The sequence below is a fragment of the Pelodiscus sinensis genome, chromosome 8 (assembly GCF_049634645.1).
Source record: "Pelodiscus sinensis isolate JC-2024 chromosome 8, ASM4963464v1, whole genome shotgun sequence".
Lineage (NCBI taxonomy): Eukaryota > Metazoa > Chordata > Testudines > Trionychidae > Pelodiscus > Pelodiscus sinensis.
Window position 1 is genome coordinate 71,442,128 of NC_134718.1, and position 18,583 is coordinate 71,460,710.

The 18,583-nt window shown below is 46.3% G+C and overlaps 1 protein-coding gene across 4 annotated transcripts in view; it reads left to right on the plus strand.

Annotated features, from left to right (window-relative positions):
* SH3PXD2A (SH3 and PX domains 2A) overlaps positions 1–18,583 on the plus strand; it is a 391,525-nt gene that overhangs the window by 208,676 nt on the left and 164,266 nt on the right. The window contains exon 1 of one of the 4 annotated variants that reach the window (XM_075935541.1): positions 6,317–6,335. The exons of the other annotated variants lie outside the window; for them this stretch is intronic. Coding sequence (XP_075791656.1) covers positions 6,334–6,335 — 2 coding nt within the window. The 5' untranslated portion in view covers positions 6,317–6,333. Of the gene's footprint in view, positions 1–6,316; positions 6,336–18,583 lie in introns of those variants that run through there. 4 annotated transcript variants of the gene reach the window in all.

Sequence of the window (18,583 nt, forward strand, 5' to 3'; positions counted from 1 at the left end):
CTTTACCTCTCATCATCATACATAGCACCTTGCCCCCAACACCCACACAGGTGACTTAAAAAATGTACCAGACACTAACAGCTGAATGACTAAACTTAGAGGACAAAGACCAATACAGCAGATGCCTGGAACCTACTGATTAGGGTCAAACCCAGGAGAAATCTATAGGGGGTGTTATGAAAATGCTGCAGTCCTGGAACTCAGTTCATAATCTTCATCTGTACCTAGGTCTTCACTGTGAAACTCAGATGTTGCTGGTAAGGAGTGCTGAACACAGTTCAGCTGAAAGCATAGCCAAGGGCATGTTTAGCATTGTGTTAGAAACCATCATTAAAACCTTCTTCATAATCTAACATTGACGTCACGTTGGATACAACAATGCAGGGTCCCTGCATGGCGTTCTGGGGTTGGGGGTATGATGGAACCCTCTAAGTCACGGCTATTCAACTTTGGAAGCCCCAGGGGCCACAATGATACTCACAACATATGCCAAGGGCCGCAACTTAAGTGTGGTTGCATAGACATGCAAATATATATGCAAATATATGCAAATAGCTTCTTTCACACTGATGGGCAGGAGTACAAAGATTAAGGCAAGATCACACAACACACTGGCCCCATTTAAGTCAGTTCTGCTGATATTAATAAAATGCAACATTTAGCCAATTTCCAGCCATATGACAGCACTTTTAACGAGCAATGACAGTCCAGGAATTTAACTACTAAAACACATCTCAACAGAACACCATTCTATTGACTGCTTTTTTGTTTTGGCTCCCACCTGCAGGCTGCAAACGAATGGGCCGCAGGCCGCATGTGGCCCACAGGCTGTGTGTTGGGTAGCCCTGCTCTAAGTGGCTGGCCCTGAGAAAGGATAAGAGCCTGCTATTATTTCCCACTCTTGGGAAGAGTGATAGAGGCCGTATTTATTTATTGGACTAGAAGGGTCAAAGTTCTCTTCCCAATACTCCACTTGTGATTTATATAGAAACATAGAACCCTAGAACTGGAAGGGACCTTGAGAGGTGAAATCCAATGCCTGCACTCACTGCAGGATCAAGCACCATCTACAGATGTTTGTTTAACCTGCCCTTAAAAATCTCCAGGGATGTAGATTCCACAGCCTCCCTAGGCAATTTATTCCAGTGCTTAACTACCCTGACAGGAAGTTTTTCCTAATGTCCAACCTAAACCTCCCTTGCTGCAATTTAAGCCCATTGCTTCTTATCCTATCCTCAGAGATGAAGGAGGATTTTTTTTCTCCCTCCTCCTTCTAACACCCTTTTAGGTACTTGAAAGCTGTAATCATGTCCCCTCTCAGTCTTCTCTTTTCCAGACTAAACAAATCCAGTTCTTTTAATCTTGTCTCATAGCTCATGTTTTCTAGACCTTTAATCAGTCCTGTTGCTCTTCTCTAGACCTTCTCCAATTTCTCCATACCTTGCTTGTAAAGGGGTGCCCAGAACTGGACACTGTACTCCAACTGAGGCATAATCAGCGCAGAATAGAACAGAAGAATGACTTCACGTCTTGCTTACAACTCTCCTGCTAATGCCTCCTAGATGCAATAGCATCACACTATTGACTCTCATTTAGCTTGTGGTTCACTATGACCCCTAGATCCCCTTCTGCAATACTCCTTCCTAGACAGTCGCTTCCCATTTTGTATGTGTGCAACTGTTTATTCCTTCTGAAGTTGAGGACTTTGCAACTATTTCTGTTGTCCACAAAACACAGATTTGTTACATCTGCTTTGAAGAATGTATAGGGTAATTAGTCTTCACTTGTGACATAAGGAGGACTAGTGCACAGGGAAAGTTGGTGAGCTAACCCATTGCACCACAGGATCTCCTCTCACTTGCCTACTTCTTCATTTTCCCATGACCTTAGGGGAAAAAGATCTACACTTCATAGATCTTATTTTTTTAATTGCACTTTATAAAGCACAGTTTTAATACTGTACCTTTCGTGTTTAATGATGTCCATGTGGGGTTGTGGGTACAGGAACTAAATACATAATGGTTCATGATGACATAATACGGAAATGCAACTCCCACAGTGCTGATGTGTAGGCTGTAAAGGGTTATTAATAAAAATGAATTCTTTAAATAGAAAACAAGCTTAGCAGCACTGTTTTGGCCTTGGGCCCATCTCTGAGCAATGGGAAAAAAGAAAAAAAGGCTGGAATATGTGGCTGCTTCACTCCCCAATACATGGAAATAAATATGTTACCACCGTGCACTGTTAAATTGTTCACAGAGGAAGCTGTAGGCCTGATGTGTGGTGCTAGTTTTCAGTCAGAATGTGAGCTAAGTGGAGTCTGAAGGGGTTATTTCAGCAGGGCACAGAATATATCAAACAACTGCTAAGGGTGAGATTGATGCCTTAGATTATTAGAACAGGATAAGGCCGCAATGTTTGGGTTGGCAAAACTTTTCAACGGTTGGACATTAGCTTTTCAGAAAGCAAACCACGTTGTTTTGGGGTGAGCCAGGAAAATAACTCATACAGTTCAGGAATGACTTCAAGGAAAATCCCATCCAGTCCTAGAACCAGAGGTTTTCCACCTATCAGCCAAAGGAATTACATAATTGCCCTATTAATATTATAGACAAACCAATGCACATTTACTCTTCTGTATTCATCCTTGTGCAAAGCTATTTTGTTTTATTTAGGACACCTACAAAAATCTTATCGCTGTCTATTGAAACTGAATGGTACAGTAGATTTCCAGCCCATTGGTATCCTCGTTAGAAGGACTAACCCATACAAGTGCCACCAACACAGATTAACACCATTCAGTATCTTAACATGTTTGGGTGTGAGTTTGAGATAAGCCCAGAACTAAATACATCCAGATTTGGGGGTGAGGGGAGTTCGGAGTCAGGTCTGACCTTTGTGGCTTGTGTCCCTCTGTGTGTGTGTCTGTTTGCTGTGTTGAGCGTATGTCACTATCACCTCGGGAAGCTTGCATTAAAGAAAGTTAATATTTCAATGTCAAGTACCCAAAAGTTACAAAATACCAAAATAAAGGTCCATGCTCCTGTCCACGCCCCCAGGATCTTCCCTCCCACTCCTAGCTACTACCCAGCACCCCCATTGCCTGGCTCCTGCCACCTGCCCTCCCCAGCTACTGTCCAACACTGCTATTGCGTGGCTCCTGCCCCAGCCACCTCCCTGCCTGCCCAACCCTTCCCCTTGGCTCCCACCACGCTCTGCATGCTCCGGCTCCTGCAACCCCCTTCTGCTCCACCTGCCTGGGCACCAGCAGGGTGAACACTGAGAGCACAGAAGGAGAAAGTCTCACTGCCCACAGGTCCTGGGCCTGGTGCCACAGCAGCCCAGAGCAACTGAGTGGAGTTGTTCCCCGTACCTCCTACAAAAAAACCGCTAAGATCCCTGGGTCCTACACATGCCTGTCTCCATGTGGGGTACAGCTCCTCCAGTGCAGTAAGTGCCCAGTCATACCCACATAGGAAAATGAGAAAAGACAAAAACGACCTTTTTGTTTTGTTGTTATTCTGTGGGCAGACACTTCTCACAGAGCCGTTGCTCCCAACTTATGAAAATGAAGCATCAAATACTCTCCATACATTCGCAGCCTCCAAAGCTTGTCCGACATAAAGGGAATGTGGCCCAAAAAGCTGCCCCTATGCAATGAAATTCTGCACTGACTTTCTTCTTCTGCCACCCCATGCCTGGCAATGAACGAGCGGTTGCTGAAAAGCGATTGCAAATCCTGTTTGCCTGCCCGTAGTGGTTATGTTGAGTTTTGTCATCAGAGGTTTTGTGAACTAGATGAAAGGAGCACTCACCCTTCCCTGCAATTTGCTTAACTTAGAAATGTCCAGCGGGATACCGTAAAATGATTTCCAATGTATCTTTCTGCATTTCTTCATGATGACAGATGCCAAACACTTGTCTTTTGAAAGGGCAGAGAGCTGGTCTTTCTAAAATAGTTACACTTTCCCTTTAAATAGCCCAAAACATGAGAACAAAGATCATTTTGCCATCAACTGCCAAAAAAGTTTGTTTTTTGTTTTGTTGTTGTTCTGTGGAAGCAACATCTTCCCAGGGATTGTTTCTGAGAATAATACTGAATAGGAAGCATTATGTGACTACACAATAGCAATAGTACCCAGCAGTAATACTAATGTTTCACTGTCCTTCCATCCAAGGCTCTCAAAGCAGTTTACACATATGAATTATAAAGATGAATTGATTCTCCCAGGCCGCCTCTGAGATGGTGGAGTATTAGTTCCATGGAACAGGCAGGGAAGCGCAAGCCGTGGGATGTTAAGTGACTTACCAAAGGTCACAGAGCAAGTAACTGGCAGAGCTAGGAATAGAACATGGGAGACTGATTCCTGTTCCATCACATTATGGCTGTTAAACTTGCTTTCCTTTGTTTGAATTAGTTATCCACGTGGACAGGGCAAACACCACTCGGGGCTAGATGGTTGCCTTCCTGATACAGAGCTCTCCATATAGTGGTGGCACAGACATAGGAGAGAGTCTAGTTAGCCTTAACGTTCTGAGCATTTTGTAGTTGGACAAAGTGAAGTACAGAGTGGCTCAGTGTCTTATCCAAGGTCAGACTGGAACTAGAACTCAGGAGTCCCCTTAGTCCACTAGGAATATAAAGGGTTAACTGGTTACCTGGTAAGCATCAGCTTTACTGGCATGCTTATCTGGTCACTGGTTAACCGGCGCTCCAGTCTGGCCGGAGCAGCCCATGGAGCAGTGCGTGGGCTCAGCCCAGCCTGGCCAGAGAAGCCCCTGCACTTCCTTGTGTTTCAGTAGCTTGTGAGGTTTATAAGAAATTAACTGAAGAAAGAGCCATGCCTGCTAAACCCAACTTCCTGCTTTTCCACCAGAGCATTCCATCTCCAGGTCACCCTCCAGAGTCAGTTCCAGGTGTTTTTCAATCTTATGTGCATACACTCTACTTCTGCTGCCCTCCAGGTAACTTAGTCCATGTGTTCATGACCAATGAGCTTCCTACTTGCAGTTAACTTTTGAGGCGCCCCTGAATTGCAGTTTTCAGATCCTCATCTTCCCACTGTTTGGTTTGGATGTGGGGCTTGTAACATAATGTCTTGCCCCTTTAAGAGCTACAGTCCTGGGACAGGCAGAGTTCAGTGACTTAGTAGGCCCACCTGAGGAGGGTCAGGTGATTTCCCTTACAGGTAGGGTTGCCAGGTGTCTGGTTTTTGCCTGGACAGTCCAGTTTGTTTTGGATGGAAGGCTGGTGGGGAGCGTGGGGATTTAAAGGTGCAGTGCCTCTTTTTTTTTTTTTGCTCAACAACTTTGGTCCCTCGGGTTTTTTTTGCTCAACCAATTTTTTCCCCCTGCCATGTTCGGTATTTTGTGTGAAAGTATCTGGCAGCCCTACTTATAGGAGTTGGGGGAGGAGGGTGAAAGGACTAAACAGAGGCAATGGCTGTTGGGAACAAGTAAGCGCTAGCAGGGAATCCTGTGTTTTCAGGCAAGGCTGGAAGAGAGAGAACAGGGACTTGATGGGGGAGTTGAGATGGTTTATGTTGAGTATTTTGTTATTTGAATAAGTCCAGCCCCAGGGAGGCTTGTTGCTAACCTTAAGAAGAGTTTGTGTGTGGTGTACTTAAGGAGCCCTGCGGAGGGGAAACAGGAGTAGAGTGCTGCCGAGCTATCTTTGGCCACGAGGGCCTGTGTTGGAAGGTGGCTACTTGCTGAGGTGCTCCTTGTAGCCATAGAAGACACCTGCATTCGGATCTGGATCCAAAACTTTCCTAATGGTCAGTTTCATCTCTAGCTAGCTGGTTGGTTTTCGAATCACGACTCCTTACCGGCATGGAAATCCCACAGTATTCATCATAGCTGCTTTCTTCTCTCCCTCTCTCCCCCCAAAACTCTTTGCTCCCCGTCTTTAACTCTGTGATGCCGGGTGCTTTGTGAACATGAACACATCTGCTCCTGGCAGACCTTTACCTTGCTCACCTTCCCCTTAAGATTTGGCAAGGCTTTTCTTCCGTGTGCTAGGCTTTCTACACATTCCCAACCCTTACTTCATTGTATCCATGCCTCCCCCAAGACCCACTCTGTCTTCAGCTGCTATCCCTGGCTCAGATTCCACGCCTGGCCTATGTAAATCTGTCCCTGATTCTGAAAAATACAAGTGGGAGGGAGAATGCAATGTTGCATGTTGGCTTTGTTCTCCACTGAAATGCACGGCCCATCTCCCCAAACGGCGAATAAACACAGATAGCCTTTTTGTGTATTTTAATAAGCCAAGCAGCGCAGTGCTTCTGAGCTGGATCTTAACAAGGAGGACAGCTGCATGCACTGAGCCTCATGTAAGTAAATCTGTCATCATGCTTAAAGGCTTCCTTTTGTGTAACTTTACATGGTGGCTTGTCTTGAACTTGCAAAAACGCTGTCAGGGTGGGAATGTGTGGGCACACCCTCAGACATGAACACTCTTTGAGTCTTAAAAGCAGTCTCAGATGCCCTCCGCTTCCTCCCCTTTCCTTTAATGTCTACAGAGGAGATTCAAGCGTGGACCCTGAGCAGAGAAGTGTGGTTAGAACAAGAGATGGGGAGCCAGAACTCGTGGGTTTCATTTTCAGCACGGATCTGTTTGGGTGACCCAGCGTGTGTTGCTCAACCCATCCGTGTCTGAGTTTCCCCCCTTTCTTAGTGAGTCCTAAATACACACTTCTCAGGGATGCTGTGGCTGAATTCATTGCCATTTCTGAAGCCTTTTCCTTGGCTGCAAGGTGCTGTGATAAATGTGAAATAGTTGTATTATTGTTCATCACATTTATTAAATATATTCAACGTAAAAGAGAATAAAAATGGGTGCACAAAACCCTTTTATTTTTCTTTCTTTTTTCCCTTTTGTTTTATTGCATATTCTGAGTTGTAAGTTTGGAGTCCTGGGTGCTAAATAAATTCCTGCTAGCCAGGACCTGTTCTGTGAGCACAATGCCAACTAGTACAGTTAGGGAACTGGAAAAGATGGAAAACATCGTATTCCAATGCAGGGCTGAGCTTTGAGGGTCCTCGGCAGGGAAGGGGGGGGCTGTTATTTATTTACTTTTTGCTTACATCAAAAAACCTAAGCATCTAATCCTGTGTGGGTCACGTTGGCAGGTGTCCAAGGACCATAAATCTGGTCACTGTGCTTTTCCAAATGTTTATTGTGCTGGTTAAGCTTTTATGGGCTCTTGCTGCACTTATACATATGGTCTGAATAAGTGTAATTCTGTGTTACTGGGCTTAGCTGAGATACGCAAGAGCCTCCAAGGGAATCATTAGAAAAAAGGCAGCAGTTGTTGGTGTGTTACGGATGAGTTTCCTGGTTTTGCTTTAAAGCTGTTGGTGGCACTGAGCATTTTGTTGTCCGACTGCCATTTGCTTTAACATTTGACGTGGATGGAATTAAGACCCAGAGAATTACATGGTTCATATTCAGTCCAGAATTCCTAGCCACGAACCTCTTTCCTTTTGGAAACGCCCATAAGAAGGGCCAGATTCCTCTCTCATTGATGTCCCCAGATGGTGCTTTTAAGGTAAGGTTCTAATGGAGCAACCCCATTGACTTAATGAACTCGCAGTAATGTAAAAGATACTGATGAGAGGACTGCAGATAGGAATTCCCCTTAAAGATTAGGGCCCCACTGTGCCCCCACAAGTTCAGATTCTGCACTTTCTTCTTCTGCCGCCACATGCCCATCAATGAATGAGCTGTCGTTGAAAAGTGATTACAAATCCTGTTTGCCTGCTCCTAGGTGGCTGTGTTGTGTATTGTCATCAGTGGTGCTAGGGACCATTGGGCTAAAGCAGTCCCCTCACCCCCCCCCCCCCCCCCCCGGGGCTACTCTGGCTGGGCGGGAGTGTTCCTTCCTGCGGCGCCTCGGGCTGGGCCTGCTGTGGACGAGGACTGCTGTGCACCCCCTGTGGTGGGCCACGCAGGGCTGGAGCAGCCCCCTGCCTGCAGCGGGCCTGGGGCTGCTCTAGCCCCCACTGGTAAACCATAACCAGTAAGCCTACCCAGTAAGGGTGATACTTCCTGTTAACCATTCACATCCCTAGGGACCAACAAAGGAGACGCTCCCTGCCCCAAAGAACATACAATATAAGACCTAATGCTGCAATGTGCAACCTGCTGACAGGCTACTGCTCCCATACGGAGACCTGCTGAAGTCACTGGAATTTTATATGGGCACAAGTGGATGAAAAAGACCGATGGAGATGGGAGGGTCCGAGGAGAGCAGAAAATAAAACTAAGTGGAGTGTAAAAGCAGGAATCTCTAGTTGATGCTTGTCCAGTGCAGGACAGCCAGGAGCTCGGAGTCAGGCCAGCTGATCTTGCAGTGGAAGCAGTCAAGACAAAACTTAGCTCTGTGTGTGTTGCCTGACATGTAAAATGCATTGTCTGCTTTCCTTTCCCTCCTGTTCAGTCTCCGTTCTGCCCTGGGGGAAGAGCCTGGGCTGAAATTAAGATGCATATTGTAATTGGTTGTGGTAACACCGCTATCTGGCCTGAGGACATTCGCAATGATAAGAAGTGTAGTTGCTCATATAGTTCCTTACGCTGAACAGCGATTGCATATCATTGGGGAAGTTCTGTGGCCTGAGGGTCGGACCAAACCTGGGACTTATGAAGCTAAATGCATGAGCTAAAAGCTACCTTGCTCTTAGCTAAGGCTGTTGCAGACTCAGTAACCTCGAGGTTTCACTAGAGGGAGACTCTGTGACTCCCTTGGGGCTTGTAAAGGTTAATACGTCACTGTCTGAATGGTGCTTTGATGTACTTGGATGGCGAGGCAAAGCATTTTATCAAATGTCAAAGTGCTTTGGAGATATTCATTAGTGAACGTCCCCACCACCAGGAAATAAATAGCTTATCCTTCCCAGTTTGGAGGTGAGTAAACTGAGTCACAGAGCTGTAGCTTGGGCACTGCTGATTTGAGCATGTAGAGAAAAATGGTTAAAAATGTAAGAAAAATGTTAAGAACATAAGAACGGCCATACTGGGTCAGACCAATGGTCCATCTAGCCCAGTGTCCTGTCTGCCGACAGTGGCCAATATCAGATGCCGCTGAGGGAGGGAACATAACAGGTAATCCTCACGTGATCCTTCCCCTGTCACCCACCCCCAGAGAAACAGAGGCTAGGGACACCATTCCTACCTATCCTGGCTAATCGCCATTGATGGACTTAACCTCCATGATTCTATCTAGCTTTGTTTTGAACCCAGTTAAAGTCTTCACTACATCCTCTGGCAAGGAGTTCCACAGGTTGACTGTGCGCTGAGTTAAGAAAAACTTCCTTTTGTTTGTTTTAAACTGTTGCATACTTATGTTTGATGGTTATTGAAAAGGGACTTAGACCTTCCGCACTGCAGCTTGTTCTGTTTTCTGCCACCACTGAGAATAGCCTGCCTCCATCCTCTTTGGGACACCCCTTAAGGTAGTTAAAGGCTGCTATCAAATTCCCCCTCATTCTTCTTTTCTGAAGACTACATAAACCCACTTCCCTCAGCCTCTCCTCGTACATCATGTGCTCCAGCCCCCTAATAATTTCCATTGCCCTCCACTGGACTTCCTCCAAATTTTCCTCATCCTTTCTGTAGTGAGGGCCCCAGAATTGGACACAGTACTCCAGATGTGGCCTCACCAATGCCGAATGAAGACGAATAATCACTTCCCTCGATCTGCTGGCAGTGCTCCTCCTAATGCAGCTCAATATGCCATTAGCCTTCTTGGCTACAAGGGCACACTGTTGACTCAGCCCCTGAGGGTTGTAAAGCCAGTATGGAGGCACAAGGCTGCAATAAGATGGATTCACATAATTCCTCTGGAATTTTGGAGATCCCTGTAGCCAAACACCATGCTCGTTTGCAGCCAGCAAATCCTGCTCCCCACTGGAAGAATGCCGAGAGAACTCGAGAAGGGAAACTCACTGAGTTTCCTGGCCCTTGCGCTGTGTTTTCCAAAGAGAGGCATCATCTCAGCCAGGAGTTTGGCTTTTATAAAGCGATACAGAGCTTGGAGTAGAACCTATGAATGTCTCTTCCCCATTTCCTGCTCTAACCACTGTTCTGCCCAGACTAGACTGGTGGATCTATCATACTGGTACGGGCTTATCTTATATGCCGGGCTGTCCAAATTCTGGTTGTGCAGCTCTTGTACACTTAAAGTGTGGCTCATAAAGCCCACCATATTCTATGCCTACCCAGCTTGGGGGAAGGGCGAGCTAGGGACCTCAGCCTCACAGAAGGTACCATCCCTCCTCCCCCCCCACCCCCCACACACAGCAGAAGCCCTGACCCTGCTCTCGAACTTCTGAAGATTTTCATATGTGGTTTGGAGAATCAGTAAATTTGGCCAGCCCTGTTATCTATACTTGGGTACTAGCGCTCCCTCTAATTTTTTTCCATCCATGAGGAATAAATGTTGTTGTGTGCACCTAAGTATGTGTGAATGTGCACTACCAATAGCAACACATGCTGCTAGCTGTGGGCGCTGCTAATCAGCTGGCAGCATTTGAATTTCTCCTGGGTGGCACTGAGGCATGTGCAGATGTGCACCACCAGTAGAAAGACATGCTGCCGAATGTGGGTGCTTTGCTAATCAGCTAAGTGGCAGGCGAATCTCTCCTGAGTGGCAGTGGAAGAGCTCAGCTTACAGGGAATGCTGCATAGGACACCTTATGCTTCTTCATCGGGAGGGGTCAAAAATAGTGGATTCATGACCCTCAGCTGGTGGAGCAGAGAAACGGGTCAGCTAACTCTACAAAATAGGACCACATGTGGAGTCTTAGGACCCGGGGGGAGGAGGCGCAGGGAGAGGATGGGGCTGTGGAGTAGGTGCATTGTGGATTTCTTTCTCCTACACATAGATGGGATCTGAAAGCGATAGGGGCCCCTGGAACACATGACGTGGCAACTGGCCTTCTGAGTGAAATATTTAATAGGCATCCAGTGGAAATCTCTAGCTTCTGGCCTCCAGTCCATGCACGTGATAGGCATGTGTGTGATCTTCTGTGTGTCCCATGTCATCTGCTGCTGCATGAAAGCACACGTGGGCAATATCAGCATTGGCCAGGCAGGTAGCAGAGCCTGGGATGTCACTGGCTACATCTTCAGGGGAGCCTCGGGTAGGGAGCAGGGCTCATAGTGGGATACATTTTGCCATTGCTTTTAAGCAGCTTTTAAGGGGGCCTATTTAATCAGGTGGACTTTTCTCAAGTCTGGAAAGCGAAGTGTTTAGGAAAATGAGCAACACTTAATAATCCTGACCAAATGGCACCCCCGGTAGAATGGGGGACAGGGAGATCTGGGTCGATTTACGAATGGGGAAATCAGGCACAAAGAGTTTTTCTCTGGGCTCCCCAGCGCTCCTGGGTTTCATGTGGGTGCCCAGTCCCATTGGAGAACAAGCCCTTGGTGCTGAATGGTCAACACCCAAAGGCACCAGAATTGGTACTTTTGAAAGACTTGGCCTTCACTTACCAATCAAGATATGGGCCTAATTCATCCCTATTGTAACCCCATGGAAAATCAATAGGCGTTACCAGAGCCTTATAGCTAGCCCCCTTAGTAAAGGAATTAGTGATTTTTGGTCATGGGTGGGCAATAATTTTTGTTGGGGCACTCCAAGATTTTGGTACGTGGTCAAGGACTGCACTTTTCTGTGGAAGGGGTACAGAGTCTGGGAAGAAGGTTGGGTGCAGAAAGAAGCTCAGGGTAGGGAATTGGGGTATAGGAGAGGGTGTGATGTCTGAGAGGGAGCTTAGATGAAGGAGGGGGTTGAGACCTGAGGCAGGGGATTGCGGTGCAGTGTCTGGGAGGGGGTTGTCACCTGGGATGGGGAGTTTGCAGAGGGTTTGGGTTGTGACCTGGGACAGAAGGGGGTCATGACTTGGGATAGGGAGTTGGGGAACGATAGAGGGTGGGCAGGCTTTGGCCGGGAGGTACTTACCTGAGACAGGCTCCTAGTTTGCTGCTGCTGCAGGCTGCTCAAAACAGTTGGAGGCTCCCTCCATGTGTAGCTTTGTGCCATGCGCCCCTAGCAGGTGTGGGGGGAGGGGAGAGAACTGCCCCCCCCCCCTTAGGCCAGTCATCGCAGCTCCCATTGGCTGGTTTCTGGCCAATGGAAGCTGCGATGATTGGCCTGGGGGTGGGGACAGAGTGTAAAGTCTCCCCCTCCCCCTGCCAGAGACACACGGGGCCTACAGGGAGCGGCCAGTCACTTTGAGCAGCCTTGAGCTGCAGAAAGGCAGATAACCTGCCTCGGAGTCTCAGCGGGGCAGGCCACAGGGTGGATCCAAAGGCTTGGCGGGCTGAATTTGGACTGTGGGCTGGATCTTGCTCGCCCCTGTTCTCGGTGCTATCTACGTGCAAGGCATCATGACTAGGGTGTGCCTCACAGAAAGCTGTCCTTCACATACAGTACGTTTCTGCAGAGCAGGAGTGGTGCAGAATACATTGTCCCCCCAGTTTGGTCTCGTGAAAAGCCGGGGGAGGAGAGGATGGGTGACAGAGCGGCCTCCTGTTACTGGAAAGCTACAGATTTAATTTCCCTGCCCCCTGCATGAAATAGCATCCCCCGCTGTAGGATGCAGGAACGGGAGAGCATTTCATCCAGCAGTCGCATGCAGTTAGAAGGCAGGGCTCCTTGCGTGCCTGCAAGAAACAAACCGCACCAAACTTGGAAGATCCCGGTGACCATCTAAGGGCCTTGTGCTCTGATGAGCTCTAGAGAAAAGGGAGGGTCATCTGCCTAGGACTCTCAGCAGTTGTGAATCCAGAAGTGTCTTGCTAGCCACTAACCATTTACCTAAAATTACAATACTCCCCTTGGATCATTGGTCAACACGAGTTGAAGGTGGGACCTTCCCCACTGCAGCACAAATCTACTACTGGAACTAAAGGGATATCTCCAAAGACTGGTAAACTCTTCTCCTCGTAGGTAACTAGCCACTAGCAGGATGCAACACGCTTTCCCATTCTTTCACACCAGCTGTTTCCAGATGTGCCCATTTTCTTTGCCTTTCCACTGCCCCGTGCTGAGAAATGGGAGCCCATCTGTGTTGTCTTTGGCATTTGCTTTTCTCAGGGAGCAGCCGTTTGACTTGTAACATCCATTTCTTCCCTTGTTGGGCCTTGCACACGGGGCTGCACTTCCACAGGGTTCGGCAGGGTTTCAGCTGAATGATTCCTTCCTGGCACACAAGGCTTTGCTGGCCTAGGGACTGCCGTGTGACGTAAGCCATGCTGGGGTTTGTTTGCTGGCTTTTTACACAGGGAAGGATTTTACCTACTGATGTGAATAGGAATTAACTGGCTCAGCCTGTCCGCAGATTTCACATTCACAGCCCATTCAAAACTTAGCAGAGGGCTTTCGAAAACTTTGTGGAAGTGAGGAAGATTTAAAGTGCAAGTCCCCATTCCATAACTCTGTGGGGGCAGGGACTGCCATGTTCTTCTGTGTGTACAGCACCTGGCACCAGAGTCCTGCTCCGTGAGTAGGGCTCCTATAGCCGTCACATTACAAATCGTCATCATCATCACCACCATATCCCTGATCGTCGGGTTTTTGCAAAAACAATCACATAAGCCAAGCCCCTGAAGAGCTATCGAATCCTACAGGAAATCTACAATTTGAGTCATTTAAAGAAATGTCAAACAAAATGCAAAAGCTTTGATTGTCGAGGGTGAGATTGTTCACATATCTCTGATCCCAAATTATAGAGCAGGGGTGGGGAACCTCCGGCCCAGGATCTGGATCTGGCCCCTGAGGCTCAGGGCCCCCTCCCCAGCATCGGGGAGCCTGCGCTGACGCTCCTGCCCTCCCCTCCCGCACTACTCCACCATGGGGCTAGAGCACACAAAATCTACTAGCCTTCCCTCCCCCCCCCCCCCCGGCTCTGGTGTATCAGGGGAATATGGGGGGTGTCTTTCTGCTCCTCAGTCAGGGGCCATGTCAGTGAGGGTTTGATTTTTGTGTGCGGACCCCAACTGATTTTTCTGTGGGTCAGCAGCCCCAACCCAAAAAAGGTTCCCTGCCCCAGTTACAGAGAGTCCATTGTACTTTACTTTTGTAGTAAGCTTGGTGGCAAATGTCAGTCTAGTCACAAAGTGCTACATAGTCCTGTATTTTGTTTCAGCTACACCAAACTAACACGGCTACATTTCTATCACTTATTTACATGTGGCACTGACAGCTTCTTAAACTCTATCTCAGACTATACTTTTTGTGTCCCCTTTGTTGTCATTTGGAAGCTCATGTGACAGATACTATTACTGGGCAATCTATAGTTATGTAGCACCATCTTGTGGTAAGAGATTGTGGTATATCACTTTCCAGGTTAAGAGATGCAAAAAGGGGTTGACCTGGAAAATGTATCAATATAAATCATAGAAATTTAGGGCTGGAAGGGATCTTGAGACGTCATCAAGTCCAGTTCCTTGTGCTGTGGCAGGACCAAGTAAATGTAGACCATCCCTGGCATTTGCACAACTTGTTTTTAAACGCTTCCAATGATGGGAACTCCACAACCAGAGCCCAATCCAGAGTTTAACTTCCCTTATAATTACTAAGTTTTTCCTGATATCTTACCTAAATCTCCTTTGATGAATGTTAAGCCTGTTACTTCTTGTCCTATGTTAAGTGGAAATGGAAAACAATTGATCACTGTCTTTTTTTATAACGGCCCATAACGTATTAGAAGACTTTAAAAAAACAACATGCAGTCCTGTGGCACCGAAAAGACTAACAAATGTATTCGGTTGTGAGCTGTTTTCGAGTGCTGCCTCAGTTCTCTTTTCTCAAGACTAACCATGCCCAGTTTTTTTAATTTTCCTTATAGGTAAGGTTTTCAAAACCTGTTATTATTTTTGTTGTTCTCCCTATAGTCTCTCTACATAATGTCCACATCTTTCCTAAATTGTGATGCCCAGAATTGGACACAATACTCCATCTGGAGCCTCACCAATACCCAGTAAATTGGGACAATCATTTCCTGTGCCTTACATTCAACGCTTTGTATATTACACCCCCAGAATCATATTAGCTTTTTTTGTAGCTGCATCACATTGTTAGTTCATATTCCGTTGATGGTCCATTATAGCCCTCAGATCCCTTTTAGCAGTACTACCACATAGACATTCCCTATTTTGTATTTGCGCATTTGATTTTTCCTTCGTAAGTGAAGTCCATTGCACTTGTCTGTATTGAATTTCATCTTGTTGAATTCAGATCACTGGATGTTCAGACATTTCACATGTTAAATCTGTTCTAGAAAGTGCTTGCTACCCCTCCCAGCTTGGAGTCGGCTGCAAATTTCCTAAATGTACTCTGTGCTCCGTTATCCAAGTTATTAATGAAAATATTCAATAGTACAGAACCCAGAACTGCCTCCTGCAGGATCCTACCAGACACGCCCTCTATGTCTAACAGTAAATCATACTTTACTGTGAACCTCATACTTTCAACCAATTGTGCACCCACCTCATAGTAATTTCATCTAGACCACGTTTCCTTAATTTGCTTATGAAAATATCCCGTGGAACGTGTCAAAAGCCTTACTAAAATCAAGGTATATCACATCTACATCTCCCCCCCCCCCATCCACTATGAGGTATTTCCTATCAAGGAAGGAAATGAAGTTGGTTTGGCACGGTTTGTTCTTAACAAATCCATGCAGCCTGGGACAGAGCAGGAAATATGAGGGGTCGGGTGTCATAGAACTGTCGGGGGTGATAAGTTGAAGGACCAGCTGAAATGGATCCACTGCAGTCAGTGACATAGGCTCTTCATTTCTTCACTGTCAGCTGTGAAGGACGTGTGCCTAGCCAGACTGCTTCGGGATTTACTGAAGTGACATTTTCTGCCAACCAGGCAGATTTGATTTGACTTTCAGGCCTATGGTATTGGTAGAGCACTTAAGCCCTTTCCCATTAGATACTGAACCTCTGCTTTAGCTGCTGGTCTCTGTGGATTTGTTTTTATTTTTGTTCCTTTCAGCACCTCTGATGTAGCCTCGCAAGTTATAAAATTCAGAAAATCAGCAACCATAGCTGGCCAAGGTCTAAGGGTGGCCGCTTTGAATAGGCGAAGGGTGGCTGCTTTGAATAAACCTCATGCATTGTGAATTTGCGCATGTGTGTTTAGACAGTATATCTGAGGCTTAGTTTGTCACAGCCAAGACCACCTCTTAGTTCACCACTGTCTCAATTTCTTTTGCTTCACTGGTCCAAACTCTACCCTCAATTACACCAGGATGAGGCCTGAGCACAGTATGAGCTACAGAACCGTTTGTAGCTTTTAATCTCTCTGGCACTGCCTAGCAGGTGCTTTCCAAAAAGTTCGGTTAGTCTCTTTTTCCACATCAATATCAGCTTCCTTTTTCTGCAGTCTCTGTCTAACCTGCTTAATTTAAAGCAAGAGAGGAGCCATGGATCAGTTTTCATGATCTGTGTAGGAGCACTGCCATATGAATGATATTAGTGTTAATAATTATGCCAACACTTTTAAAATGTCCTGATTTTCATATCCCTTGATAACATAGAATAAGGAAATGAAAGTCTAAATAAGACATCAAAAGGCTTGTGCTACATCAAGATTAACAGAGAACCAAAAAGCTGAAATAACTGATAGCGCTACAAGATAAGCAAGCTCTTTTGGCCCCAGTTCATGTTAGTTTATATCTGCAAAAACAAGTAGTCCTGTGGCACCTTAGAGACTAATCGTTTTATTAGATCATAAGCTTTCATGGGTAAAACCCATTTCATTAGATGAATTGGAGTGGGGTTTACACAGGGGCATGGAGCCACACGAAAGAGGGTACTTATGTAAATGAGAGAGATTCTGTCATTTAGACTGGCTGCTCCCTGCTTAGACACCTTCCTGTAAGCCCAGACCATGTCGTAGAGCAGTGTTTGTTGGAGATGGTTAAGAATGGGCTTGCTAGGAAAGCCAGGAAATCCAGTTCCATGCAGGTTTGGTTCTAATAATATGAATATATAGCACTTATAAATGGAGGGGTTTTCAACCAAATAGTTCAAAATACTTCCTGGAGGAAGACGTATTTATCTCCATTTTATAGATGGGAAAACTGAGCCACAGAGCAGTTCAATGATTTACCTTTTACATCATTCTGCCGCCGTTTTCTCACTGCTTTGCTCTCCTTCTTAGCCCACAGTGGAGGAAGCCGTCTGCTCTGTGGATAACACAGATAATTCTGTCAGCTCCAGATCTGGGCTTTCAGATTTCCCAAAGGCACACGCCTAACTCTCCTGTGGCAATGGTGCAGGACCCTGTCAATGGCAGCCACATCACTGAAGTGCATGAAATTCACATTCTTGTATTCTTGAATCCTGACAGAGTATTCAGTTAGGCTTCCATGGTTCCATGCCTATGTTTCCACTCTCGGGACATGTATGTAAAAGTGGTTAATGCACATATGAGTGTAAATCTCCAATAGGCTAGCCCAGGGCTACTCAACACGCGTCCCACGGTTGGGAGCCAAAACAAAAAAGCAGTCAATAGAATGGTCTTCTGTTGATACGCGATTTAGTAGTTAAATTCCTGGCCTGTCATTGCTCATTAAAAGTGCTGTCATATGGGTGAAAATCGGGTAAATATTGCATTTTATTAATATTAGCAGAACTGACTGAAATGGGGCCTGCGTGTTGTAAAGTCTTGCCTTAATCTTTGTATTCATGCCCGTCAGTGTGAAAGAAGCTATTTCCATATATTTGAATATATATTTGCATATCTATGCAACCACACTTAAGTCGCAGCCCTCGGCATGTGCTGTGAGGCTCATTGTGACCCCTGGGGCCTCCAAAGTTGAGTAGCCCTTGGCTAGAGCAACTAGGCCATGATGCAATAAGGAGACTATGCAGTCACAGCCCGAGTACCATGCGTACTTGAAGGAGAAGTTCTTGGGCAAGCGCACGTGGCCAACTATGAAAATGTAGCCCATAATATAACAAATTTTGGCATTTCTGTTGTGCCGTCTGGCCCAGGATGCCATAGTGCTGTGAGTACATTAGTAAATTAGATCTTGCTACAGCCCAGCGTGGGAGGTGCTGTCATCCCTCTTTTACAGATGGGCAAACTGAGGCACAAAGCGAGGCACTAGTAAGTCAGGACTCAGTGGGAGTGGTTGGGTGCCAAGCACTTTTGAAAACCAGACCACTTCACTTTCTGTCTAAATGGGAGAGCTGAGCTTTTTTCAAAATGTGGCTAAAAGTGACATGCCCACAGTCATGCTCTGAGCAAGTTGCGAAGTGTAGAAGGTAATGAATTGACTCCCAGGTCCCTGCTGTAAACAAGAGTGCACTAACAGTCATATAAGAGGTAAAAATTTGTGATCTCTCCTGAAAAGTTTAGACTGTAAACCCTTTGGAGTAGCAAGTGTCTCTGTATAGCACCCAACAGAGATGCCTACGCACTACCACAATATAAGTAAATAACAATGATAATGGTAAAAGCAGGACCTCAGTTAAAAAACAGGGTGCAAAACTGTTGTGCTGGGGAACCCCTGTTCCATGTGGCTTGTATAAACGGTTATCTGCCCACCAGAG